The sequence below is a fragment of the Rhopalosiphum maidis genome, chromosome 1 (genome assembly GCF_003676215.2).
Source record: "Rhopalosiphum maidis isolate BTI-1 chromosome 1, ASM367621v3, whole genome shotgun sequence".
NCBI lineage: Eukaryota > Metazoa > Arthropoda > Insecta > Hemiptera > Aphididae > Rhopalosiphum > Rhopalosiphum maidis.
Genome location: NC_040877.1, coordinates 82,322,559 through 82,336,842, shown reverse-complemented (window position 1 = coordinate 82,336,842; position 14,284 = coordinate 82,322,559). Strand labels below are relative to the sequence as shown.

The following is a 14,284-nucleotide window of genomic DNA, read 5'->3' as shown; positions in this document are numbered from 1 at the left end:
TATAATTTAATAAAAATAAATATTAAATTAAATTGTTAATTTAATATAAGTTATAAATGATGTTTTTTCTTATGAATTCTGTCGATTAAATTTGTGTTTATATTTTTATTTAGAATTCAAAGTTATTATTGTTTCCATTTTATTATAATATTTCAACCTTTAAACGAAAATCAGTAAAAAAAATTTTTAGTTACGGATATTGAGTTAAAAATATAATAACATAAATAATATAATATGATGAATGGACATTTCTATCCAAGTATTGAATATTTTTCCTCTATAGTCTATAATAATGATATTTATTACCTCTGATATACATAAAACTATAAAAGTGTGTATCTACCAATACCACTGAAGCTTATGAAGCTTACAATGTTTCCGCTGTATTATAGTGAATTAGATAGGTAGATTTTATACAATTAAATTGGAATAATGCTGAACAAAAAATATGAGTAAATCATAAAATAATAATAAGTTTAATGATTGTATTTATGATTATTGTTAAGTTATCATGATATATTAATATATTATTGGTTTTCACCTTGAAAGCCTGCATATAATTATAGCTATAATTATAACGTCAATGCATTTTTATTAAATAGAAGTTTTGAATTTAAAAAAATGTCTTACAAAACCGTAAATATATTTTAATTATCAATGATAATACTATGTAGATGAGTGAATTTCCAGTTTATTATTAATTAAACTTTCTAGTTATGCAAAATATATAAGAAAAAATCAATATAAGTTCCTATATTAAAGTTCTGGTTTTCAATAAACCTATAAATAAGATTATTTTTTTAAACTATTCATCAATACTGGTATACTCCCGAGTACAGGTATTACATGACTTTACTTTTTTATTTTATTATTTTTTTTTTTTTTTTGAGACCCTAGCTAAGTTATTTTCTTTATTAAAATATTTGTACCTTTAAAAGTTGAATAAAATAATATTATGATGGCTATAAGTAAGATATAACTAAGTCCACGGTAAAAATACCATATATATACACTTATATATTACGTACTTTAAAAGTTTGATACTATAACAATTAGGTAACATCAAACCGGTTCATTTGATCAACAAACTATTTGCCGTTCATCCATTTTTCAATACACACTTTATTAATTATTACATTATTTACGTGAATATCAGTGCACAATAGTCATATTCAGCACGTATAGTACGTGTCCTACTCTTTTGTACTTAATATTTTTATTTTTACTAATCGTTTTTGCATAAATATGTAAATTTTGTATGAATTTAGGATTATTCCCAAATTTAATTTTGAGAATGGTTATATATACCTATGTGTGTGTTTACATATCCACAAAGTGATTCTTTTATCACAAACCACTCAATATTTCAAAAGCTATTAAAATTTTAGAAAATATGAAAATATTTCTTTTGTATAATTTACAGTTGAAATAAAACAATTATTTTTTATTATATTTTCAATATTTTTATCGTTATATTTTTTTAAGTTTTTTGAATAACATCCATACATTAATTTCATATTCTGAAGTTCGTGATAAAAAAAATCATCCTCTAGAGCTTATTCTGTTAGCAATTTCATAATTCAATGTAAGCACCTAAGAATATACGATATGCCAAATACACCTATATATATATAGATAAATAACGTAATAGTTTTATTTGTAGAAACATCACATACATTTAATAATTATTTCTTATTCAAAATGTTGGGTCCAAGACTACGAGTATTATTCATATTTGTTAATTTGTTATGTATAATAATACATTTTAATTTGTAAATTTACTATGCTAGTGTCTCGTATTCTCTTAAAATGTGTTTGTAGGAATAGAAGATACATCAGCAATAGGGTTATCATATTAAACAATTGAGTCAGAACATTAGTACCTGCTGTGACTGCTGTCGTTTAATTAATACTTGTACATTAATTATAATTTATATTAATATTTAAATAATAAATAAATAAATTTAAAAAAAACATTTTTTTATGTATTGCAGTTGTATATTGGCAGAAATCTGTTTCGCATCATATTTTTTAATTTTTAATCATTTTATACGCGAGTATATTTATATTTACATACATAGAAATCGTTTAGAAGTTATATTTAAGGTATATTGCAAACGTCAAAAACTTAATTTTATTTTTTGTAAAATTATTAAAATATTCATATTATTAAGCGTAGCTACGTAAAAGACCTACCACAAGAATCCCAAACCTTAATTAGATTATAAAATATTTTTTTCCCATCGGTTGTCAATTTGTCATGTTTACCGAAAAAAAACATCCTTCTAAAGGTTTGCATTTTTTTATATCACGTATATTATAATACGTATAATATAATAAGTACCCTCAATATTATTTTTTTCACTAAAATGTAAATTAAACTTTATAATGGTCCATCATAATAGACAGTACACATCAATGTACGCACACTCATATATATATTTTATGCACGGTATAAAACAGAATTTATTATCTTCAATTAAATAATAATTTGAGGTCTATATTTCTCCCGCTTTACGCATTTATGTACTACTCGTGTGAACACTGGTTGTATACCTCTTGTACCTATAAAAATATATGACTATAGAATGTACGAATGTGGTTCATTATATTAACAGGGCGTTTGAACGAATCTTGTAGGTTGTCAGTCATTAACACAAAACAATTCTTGAAAAATTGTTTGGATTAATTAATTCAAATCGTGTATATTTGGTTTATGAAAGTGGCGGACGGACGTCGAACACTAGCAGCGCACGGATAATATAATGTCCATGTAGTTATTACCTACGGATCGTCGGATAAGGGTGACGGAGTGAATGACGTACCTATAATAAACTCAAAAGACGCGATTATTTGTCGCGCGTACAACGAAGTCATCGACACGCAGCGACGGCAATCCAAATAAACCGAATGGTAATAATAATATAGTTGTATTTTATTATGCTATATAAGCATTAGGGACCAGGATTGTATTGCACGTTTTCATGGATTATTTCAATAGCCGTTGAGGTACCTGAGTGGGGTCGGCCTGGGCACTTGCTCAGGCAGGAATACCGGCCCCGAACCTAGGCTAAATGTTTTTTTCCATATTTTTGACAAATATTTGGAATATTTTTAATAATTATTATAATACCTACACATACACTTAAAAGTTGTTCTATATTAAAAAAATATCGTTATACCACAGATATATTATAGTATCATCACAGTCGTCACATTTTGATAATTTTCAAAATATGTATTCTTATACTCGCGTACGATTTGGCCTTTCGGTAAACACTGTTGTAACAATCTCTATGCCGACACGAGCTGGTTAAAGGCAAAGTCGTACCGCGACTCACAAATTCGGATTTATAATAACGTTTTCGTTTAAAGCACAAATCATTGATTTTATTCTTGCCGGCCAAACGATAAGCACGCCGAGGGCCGAGCGCGGGCGACGGGTTTATCGCTGTTGCGCAGTTGAAAATAATAATAATAATAATAATATAATATTATGACATCACGCTGTATACAATGTTGTTATTATTGTACGCGTTAAGGGTCGGCGGGCGGGCGGCGGCGGCGGCAACCGGTTCGCCGTCGGCGGCGGTGGTGGTACGGGCGGCCGGGTAGTGGGACAGCGGTGCAGATGACGATTCGGAAGAACCGCCGAACCGGCGGCCGCGCGGACCACTGGCAGTGTATCGCGAACGCGTGTCTCCGCAACGTATTCGCAGTAGCGCGCGCCCGTCTCGCGCGTCGTTGTCCGTGTAACGCGCTCGCACGCCGCCCCGACCGCCGTCGTATCGCCGCTACGTCACTGCGTCCCCGCGGACCGCCGTCACAGTGGCCACCGTCGTTCCCGCCGGCAGCATGGACGCCGCCGCCGCGGCTTATCCGGGTTTCTCGGAATACGCGGGCTACTCGGACGACAAAACCACCACCACCACCACCACCACCACCGCCGCCGCCGCCGACGCCGACGGGTCGGCCGCGGCGGCGGACGGCCTGGCCGACGATGGAAAACGCCTGCGCCGGCGGCCCCGGACCACCGTCTGGACCGGGTTGCGGGCCGTCTTCGAACCGTCCATGAACCGGTTGTCGATGAAGATCTACGGTAGCGAGAAGGCCGTGCTCAAGGAACGGCTCAGGCAACGGTCGCTGGGCGCCTGGGTCATCCACCCCTGTTCGAAGTTCAGGTAATGGCGGTGCACGGCCGTAGCGTGGGGCGTGTATTCTCGAGTGTCTGTCACCGGCCCGTAACCCGTCTAAACGGATTACACGTAACGCGATTAATTGCAATAGTTATCTGCCAAGATATATTATCACGTGGCCGGGGATCGTGGCGTTATGTGGGGGGGGTGGGCGGGCGGGTGGAGGGTACGACCAAGTGTTTACCACCACACCTCGTTAAGGGCGTTCGGGCGCGCCGAACAAAGTTTACAGGACTTTCACACCTCGTACACTAAGCGTCCAATCCAAACAACATTATGAATGCGTTGTGTATATTATACTAGAATTATATATATATAAAACATCACATAAAAAAATGTGTATAATTGATTTTACACTAACCGTCGACTGCGAACTGTTTTTGACTTGCGTTGCGCGTTAGGTTCGTCCTATTACGTTTGTCCATTTAATAGATGTATAACGTGTAATGTTGTAGAAGAAAACCACCGCAGGTCTACGCGCCCCCATTACGGTATTCTACGCATCGTTGACGGCAGGCGCTCCTGGTAACGATGTTCGAGTTATTTGACAATAACCTTTTTTAAAAAATATCACTTGTTTCGTTGTCTCGTAACCGGTTTCGATTCGTACATAAAAGGTTGTTTCGACAAAGTCGGTTGGGGCCACCTGCAGTTCGGATGTCCAGATGTCCTAAAATATGTAAGAAATTCGAAATCTGACTATAATAGGTATACTTTTAAAATCGTATGTCGTTTTCTTTACATTTCACGATTTTTACGAATGCGCCGACCACATTGTCTCGTCATGAGTTGCGATCTGTGTGCGATTTTCAACCTAGAGAGAGTTGCTTCACGAAACTAAGTTTTTTAATGACTTCAAAAGTCTTATCTGTAAATATTATATTTCAAAAAATCTTGAAAAAATACACATTATTGTATAACTAATCGTCTTACACGTTGGTTTAGAATTTAAAAAACAGGAAATTGTAAACGAGTTAATTTTTTTTTTTTAATAGGTGTGATTGCAAATAATGATGTCAGTTTGATAATTGTTCATAGTTAATCATTGCCTAGTTTTCATAATACATTTAGTGATTTAAAAAAATTAGTGTATAAGAACTTACATGTTCATATTAATTATGTTAAAATGTAATATGACTATACAAATATTAGCATTATCATACTATATATGTACTTGTATACACAATTTGCATTGATTAACTTAATAATAGTTTATTTTAGTATTGAACAAAATATGTTAATTAAATTCAGTATAAAATATTATAAAATAATACTATGTGTCTATGTATGTTCTTATATATGTTCTTTAGTTTATTTAGTGGTTTCATTGAGTACCTGACAGTATTACATAATATGAATATTTTGGCATGAAAACTAATATTATATTTTTCTATTTGGTAAACAATTCCACTTGACTCAAAAGAAATAAAACACATTTGAGTGGAAATCCGTAAAAAATTTGAAGGAGGTGTACGGAGTTGATTAACATATATTTACTTACTAATAGTTAAATTATTTGATAAACAAAAAAAATATGATACCTAACGTAATATGAACTTGTTTTCGGGGTTTTAAATGTTTGGATACATAATTTTTGAAATGAATAAATGCATTTTATATTTTTACGTGATATTATCTAAGTTCTCGGATGTGTTCGTTATACCAGTGTCGACCACTACATATAGTAGTAGTCTATAGTAGCCAGTAGATATAGACTAGATATGGACAGTTTGACAGTCAGGACACATTGGAATAGGTATCGATACGTGTAATGTATTTTTGAATTGAAACATCGAAAGGGTATTAACGATATTCATTGATTTATACGCATTGTACTGCATGCGAGGCTTGCAGTGTACTCTACAATTTTTAATAATGTTATTACAAAATATTGATTTTGAAAAAAGTAGTTAAATGCATGTTTAAATTATAATATTATGTCATGGTTTTTTTTTATAACAATCGTAATCTGTAGTTGCGTTTATAATTGTTGTAATTAAGGTAATATAAATACATGATTTATATTTAACGTCAACGCGTATAATAAGTTTCTACCTAGTTATTTTTAGTATCAATGAGAAGCGTCACGGCCCACTTAGTAAAATATTGTTGTTAGAGCATACCCACCAAAGATTATAGCGAACATATTTTTCGTCGTTTGTCTATGTGCTTTGATGTTTATACGGCAGGTCTAGTTGACATGGAAATATTTGCTCATTTTAAATGCTTTCAATATATTCTATACACATAATTATTATTTTCGTATTGCATTATCCATGATAATATAACAAATTAAAATATGATTTGTCTTTTGATAATTATTTTAATTATTAGGTAGGTATATTATGTTATTAATTATTATAATCGTCAGGTAAAGCTGTTGTATTCATTCGATGTTGTGCAGATATTGAAACTTGTAAACTCTACCATTTTTTTCTTCTAAATATTTAAAAAAATATCACAAAATAATTTGACGAAAAGTTTAGGAAAAAGGTGTAAATATATTAGGTAAAATGGTTCGAAAAGTATTTTGGCGTTGTATACTAAAATAAATTTGTCTCTCAAGTCGCCGATATGTCGTGTTTAAAAAACAATTGTTCAGATATCAGTTTTTTTCCGAACAATCGTTTTATTTATTTAGAGCAGACTAGACGAAAATATATTCTAAATTGTTTTCATCGAAATCCTCAAACTTAGATCTATTATTATACCTACGACATGTTTTGTGTTACGTTACATTTTTTCTATATACGATTGGGAAAAATATTACTCTCAGTTGTATTGGTGTTCAAAAGTCTGCTATTATTAAGATTTATTACTTACTGTATTTATTATTTTTTACCGAATTTCTGGTATTATTCAATGTTTCAAACCTACGTCTATGGATGAGGGAGGGGTCGAACAGCAGACCGGTTCATTTTACGCGCAACTCAACCCCACCACCCATTAAAACCAACCCGCTCAATCTCGCTTACTACTAAATACATCACACAATGTAAAGTATAGTACATGTACTACGCATTAGGTGTCGTCATTTTGTGCGTTTGTTATAAACATTAAATTTATTCATCCGACTGCATAATATTTCATCGGCGGGGAGGCGGTGTATAAATATGTGCGTGGTATTTTCAACGTACGTTGATCAAACGTATTATACGACTGCAATCGTACAATAATAAACCTACATAAATATTCAATACACATTTCATATACTACAGTACACCGATGCGGTGTTTCGTGGCAAATATCACGTTGGTGGATAATAATTCATAACCAAAGCTTAAAGGATCAAAAACTGGTTCATTACATGAATTATTTTTTTAAAAATATTTTCCACGTTGATTTAAGTTCCCGGACTAAATTACATATGTTAGTACACTAGCTAGTTGTTCATGATTCATAACTCATAAGCCATAACGCACGTATATAATCGTTTGAACTGTCTGTGCCAAATTGAATGTGTATAATATATAATTTTGGAATTGATAACAAGTATAATATAATACACATAATGCAGCTACAAGTATTATTAGATTTGCAATATAAGTTTTTAAATTAATTTATAAAAATCTTATATTTATTTTAATTTGATATTTATAATAATAAAAATAATAATAATATTTATTTAGCAAAAATTTGATTATACACAAGTGTTTGTTAAAAAGTATTTACATATTTGTAACTCCTCTTTAAGCAAAGTTTGTGTTGGGGGGTAGGCAATCTGAGTTCAATACAACACAAATTTTGAAAAAATAAAAATAAATGAAATATGTATAAATATTAAATATTAATATGTAATAGTAATAGTGAGAAAGAGAAAAAAATATATATAGCTTAATATAGATTCAAGTAAATTACAATTGATAATACAAAAAGAAAAAATATTAAATATTTAAATAAAATAAAAATATAAAATTTATTATAAAAAATTAATTTCAGAGAAATCCAAGTTTTTTACAAAAGATTTAAAAATATATATGCTATTAAAATGATAAATATTGATATTAAGTTGTCTACATATTTGAGTTGCAGTTAAAAAAGAACTATTAAGGGCAAGTTGTTTTTTAAAATTAGGTATACAAATATTAACATTTATAATGACAACGGATATTTCTAATGTTATTGTTCATATTAAATGTTTGAATAAATTGGTATTTAAATGTATTAATCATAATTTTAAGTAGTCAATTTAATTTTGATGTGTCTTTTATTCCAATTTATCGTAATAAACTAATAAATATGATATTATTATGCTTCTTATAAAAAATAATTATGTTCATAAGAATAATTCGTTACTACTAATTCGACGTTGTACGTTGAGGTTTGGGAACAATTATGTATTAACAGTAATATGTATTGCTAGTTACGTAATTTTTGCTCTAAAACAAATAAACATCATATTGTCCTTTTGTATATTAATTATGCTTGCAAACTAATATACATATTATATTATTGTTCTTTGTACGTTTATGCCCGTGAATGAATAATGCTATATTACGCTTGGAAACTTAAACGTATTAAATTTATTTGTTTAGTTCCTTAAGGTTTGGGAACAAAATGCAGTTTGCGTTTAAAAAATAAGTTATTGTTCTGTTCTCATCCCTCGTTTTACATTAAAGCGTTGCGATGTGTAATTGGTATGGATAAACTTTGATACATAATACATATGGATACGGATTGATAATTTATTTAATTTTGTGTCTGTTTTATGGTAAATTAGTGCAATATTTGTAATTCAGAATACGCACGGGAATTCAAAGATGGTTTTGAGCGATTCCTAGTACCTCGTATGGCTTATTTGTAATTCATATTTCCATTTAAAAATTTTTGCTATCATACGATTATCTAATTAAATGTAAACATAATGTTCTCTGCATATCACTGCGTCTTGTATAACATACAATAATGCACTCTTCCAGCAGATGCATATGACATTGCAAATTTAATATAATTATGTTATATAATGTAGGTAATTATAGCGATTACTGAATGGTGATACTTATTCCTCTATAACCCATTTGCAATATTGACGTTTTGATTTATAGAAATATTACGGTAATGACGACATAATGAAAAATTAATACTATAGAACGAAATTGAATATTTAGTAAATATTGAATTTCGTCACAAAAAGTATTATATTATGCACATACGCATTATGAGTTAAGTGTACATAAATTCACATCGAACCTTTTTATATGAATATCATAATTATATTTTTAATATTTGCTCAATAATAGTTGAATATCTCTAGTTTTTATGAATAGTATAATATGAATTATGAAATTGACGTTTTTTTCTTTTGTAGTCGAACATTTGTCCAATTATTATTTTCTCTCAGGTATTAAATCTCTCTTTTATAATAATAACGTTAATTATTGTTTTGAGATCAGTTTAAATTTTTCGAATAAACACATTTTTACTGAAGAAAATTCATCAGAAAAAATGAAGTCGACGGGTAATATGGGTAATTCATATTTATTATTGAACTTTTAATAAATATCTGTTGGATTATACTATAGTATATTTACTTGTTGTTATTTAAATTTAATCTCTCTCTCTCTCTATATATATTGGTTTGTATAAATATACACAATAAAATATAATAAATTCACTAGTAATTGCATACAGCTAGTAATATAATTTGAAATATGAAATGAGTGATCCATTTTGTGAATTTTTATTTTTTCAGTATGCATAATTAATATCATAAGTCATAACTACTAATTAGGTATTATAGGTTATTTAAGTTTGGAGAGGAGGAAACATTATTTTTACATTTAGTATTCATCTCACTTTCATGATAAATTTACAACCATAAACGCCGAATAGAGAACTTAACTTGATGTTTTCTTCTCGACATTAAGCTATTAATCGTACCAACGTAATAATGTATTATAATCCGCAAGTATTGTATATTATGCCATTTAGTTAAGCTGTATATTTTATATTACCCAATTATGAAATATATGTATATTATTTATGTAAATTGTATCAATATTATTATAATATTTATATATAATATTAGACTGCATTGAGAATGAAACTATGGGTTTAAACAAAAATTATCAGAATGTTATCAAATGATATATTTTTTTTTTAAATTGCCCAGTTGTTTTATGAAAACCACAAAGAAAGTTGAAAACTTACTTTTGTAAGAATTATTACACTGATATTTGTGTAAAATTTATATTTACAAGAATCCTGCTAGAAATTGTTTGAATATTTTTACTAAGATTTTTATAAGCTAAGTAGGAAGGTATTACTGAAAAATGTAGTTTTTATTTCTAAATCAAAAATAGTTGAAAACTAATAGAATTTTCATTCAGATTTATCTGTTTTTAAGATCTTAATTTAATATTTGTTTTAATTAGATTTTGAAGCGTTTGCTTAATACAATTACAATATTAATTAAAAATTATAATATATCATATATATCTATATTAACTTTATTTCTATTAAGTCATATTTATGGAAAAAAATGTTAGTTTAAATTTTTCAAATATCACAATTAAAAAAATATAAAATTAATTTAGAAAATTTACATACTTAGTATCAATGTTTTGAATCTAAAACCTAACCTGTTAAATTTTATCAAAATTAATATTCAAAAATAATAAGTAAATATTTTTTTGACATTTTTCTGTAATATTTTGCTTCGAGAAACTTCTAAGAAATCGAAATAAAGTACAAACTATAGACTCTATTTAAAATCGATTGATACTTGACATTTGGTCCTTTTTTTGTATGAAGTATCTGCAGTGAAAAAGATACATCATTGTACAACTTACACATTTTTCACTTTGCTCAGAGTTTAAAATTTTTAAGTGAATTTCTTACCCACTGTACTGTGTCGTTGTTTTATACTAACACATAATATTACATAGCATATTTAATAAGATATCTGTATAATGTTGGTCCTACATGTGTGAAAGGATGTAACAAGAAATAAAATATAGATCTTTGATTTGTAGATTTGAATTTGAGTTCTTATACACCCACACATAGGCGGCCTTGTGACTGTATATTATATTATAATACATATAATATAAACAGATAAACATTGATAGAAGGTAATTTAGTGTACCAATTTCTAGAACATTTACCAAATCAAAAAAACTTTTTTGAAGATATTTCGTGTTTAATGGGAACAATAGTATTGGCCATAATAATACATTTTGTATGACCCGTCAAGTTTAGTTTGATTTGGCAACTTACAGGATCCGTATATTTTGATTTATCATAATAAGTATATAATTTATTATAAAATTTCAAAATCATATTATGAAATTACGTTGCCTATAGTATACATATTATTTGTACTTAACTTAAGTTATCGTTCGTTCAGGACTTTTTTTCTTAAATTGTTGGTTTAAGTATTGTTGGAATTTTATTACCAGTACATACATTATTTACTAAAGTTTTATATTTTTTGTTTCTTCTTCTCGTATATTCTTCAAAGCATTTTTAAAATCCATTAGTCATTACTGTTCTTATATATTATAAATTGAATTAATACTCTTTATAATTTATAATTTATATGAAAACGAATATTGTATGAAGAAAATAGTATTTATATATACATACATAAATACATAATACGTATAATTGTATCGAAAGATTTTCTAACTTTGAGCAATATTTAAACGAACACATGCGAATTTCGAATAAAATTAGAAACTCTATGAATGATTATAATCTACATTCATAAATTAAGTTCAAATTAAAAATATAAATATTATAAATTCGGGAATGCAAATGGTTAATTTTAAGTAATCCTGCATGAATTATAAAATAGATTTTAGCATCTACGTTGTGTAGTGCCCAGTTGAAACGCACCTGTCGAACCCGTCGGTTTTGAAATATCTTATAATAAGTCATGTGTTGTTTTTATGCCTTTTATCAAAAGTCCATAAAACCAATGTACAAATAATATGAATATTAAATAAAAAATATAAGAAGTATATTTTATTTTTATACTTTGTAAAAAGTAGTTAGGGTAGGTTTTAATTTATTTCAAAATTATATGTTCAAAATTGCGTGTTTTAGAGATCGAATGGGACCGAAAATTTCTTTGTTTTTAGAATTTAATACAATCGCAAGTATCCATTTAGTTGTTTTTAAATATTTTAAAGCGTGGTAAAGGCTGACTATTTATATAGAAAAATATTCTTAATGAATTATATTTGGAAATTATCGAAATAAATGTGTCATAAAAAAGTCAATTTATGGGTTCAATGTTGGATAAATTATGAATAAATTTATTTATTCCATTTAAAAGTAATATTAAGTATTTATAAATTGGTGTAATTTTTTCAAATTACATTATAGAAATATTATACCATTTTAAAAACTAACAACCGACAAACGTGTCACACTTCATTTAGACCCTAAAGAATACCTGGGTACTTATTACGGTAATATATTGTATTAGGTTTTGTTATGGGTTTTAGGGTTTGTATCTTATTCGATTTGATATTCGGGGACATTAGGGACATTAGAATACTATATATATATATGAATACAGTTAACTATAAAAAAGTACGAGTATTCTCAAGGACAGCTATTATGTACATCTTGATTTAAGTTGGATAATAGACATATATCTAGTAATACGCGATAATATACGGAAATATATATATTTTTTTTTTTTTATGTTAATGTTATTTGTTGTTTTTTTACCGTAACATTGAAAATATTATTTATTTATGATTATCCCCAACGCGATCAACAAAAATCATTGGGTAAAAAGGTTTACATTAAACTGTTAAACTATGTCCAGTCATAAAGAATAATTTAAGGTGTATATTATTATACATATTATAGCATTGTAAACTATATTATAGTTTAATAAAAGTTTGAAGAATTCGTAAAATTATTTGGGTTCAATATAATTTATAAATAAAAAAAGCAATTTGTTTAGAATATTACTGTTGTTAAACAGAAATATATATTACTTGGCTTAACTTCAGTCCTAAGTTTGATATACAGTTAATTACATTACGTCAGTTTTTTGTTTGTAAATGTCAAAAAACAAATTATATTTTTTTCTTATACACAGGTTGCAAGTATTATTAATAAAAAAAAAGTAATTTAACGATAACTCAACGAAATGTGAACAATTAAATTCATATATTGGTAGTCCATATATAAATGAGTTAAATTGGTTTAGAACATAAATGATGAAAAATTCATTTATAAGCTACACGTAATATCTTTTTAAAATTAGTATTTGTTATAACAATTTTATAAATTATTGGTGCTTAAGAAACGAGATGCATATTAAACGCATTTATATTTGCATATAAATAAACGTTTAATATAAATTTTATTAATGTAATATACGGTTAGTTATAATACTTTTTAACGAGAATAGTAGACAATAATAATGTATGAAAACACGAGTACCTACATCGTTTGCATTCAGTTTATTTTTAAAAATATTTGAATTCCTAAAAATTTATTATATTAATACATTTCGGTATAACATTTTTTTGTAAAAGAATGTTTGTCGACCGTAAATCTATTGTTTTTTTTTTTTTTGTTTTTAAACTAATTATTGATACCCGCGCCGCGTGCACCTATTAATTTCGTAGTTTCCGTGATTTGTAAAGCAATGCTCACGATTTTATTTTGCTTTGATATATTTTGTTATGCTCAATATACATTTATGACGTTAATCCGCAATACTGTAAAATATCTTTCTTTTTATTTGAACAAATGTATAGATATTTTTATTTTTCTATTATATGAAATTATATTTAATATAAACGTTTTGTATTATTGTATATATAATGGATATTGTTAATTATTATGATTATTTTATTACGTAAAATCGTTAGTATTTTATTTAGAATACAAAAATTAAAAGGTTATATACCTGAAAATTGTATGTTAGTTATTTTAAGAAAATTAATTATCGAAAGAACTGTGATATTTATAGAATCTTTTTTTTGTACTGTACAGTTATATCTTAATGTTATTGATGAGATAAGATTAGAAATTAGATTGAAAATAAGTTGATCAATTGATTTGGGTTCATATATTAGTACACGTACATCATCGTATTATTTTTTTTCTTTTAAAGC

At 28.1% G+C, this 14,284-nt stretch overlaps 1 protein-coding gene across 2 annotated transcripts in view; it reads left to right on the top strand.

The window, feature by feature from the left end:
• Positions 1–3,707: 3,707 nt before the first annotated feature.
• LOC113559469 (potassium/sodium hyperpolarization-activated cyclic nucleotide-gated channel 2) overlaps positions 3,708–14,284 on the top strand; it is a 37,028-nt gene continuing 26,451 nt past the window's right edge. The window contains exon 1 of one of the 2 annotated variants that reach the window (XM_026965320.2): positions 3,708–4,181. In XM_026965320.2, coding sequence (XP_026821121.1) covers positions 3,856–4,181 — 326 coding nt within the window. In that variant the 5' untranslated portion in view covers positions 3,708–3,855. The remainder of the gene's footprint in view (positions 4,182–14,284) is intronic. The other variant, XM_026965321.2, reaches the window with a different exon arrangement.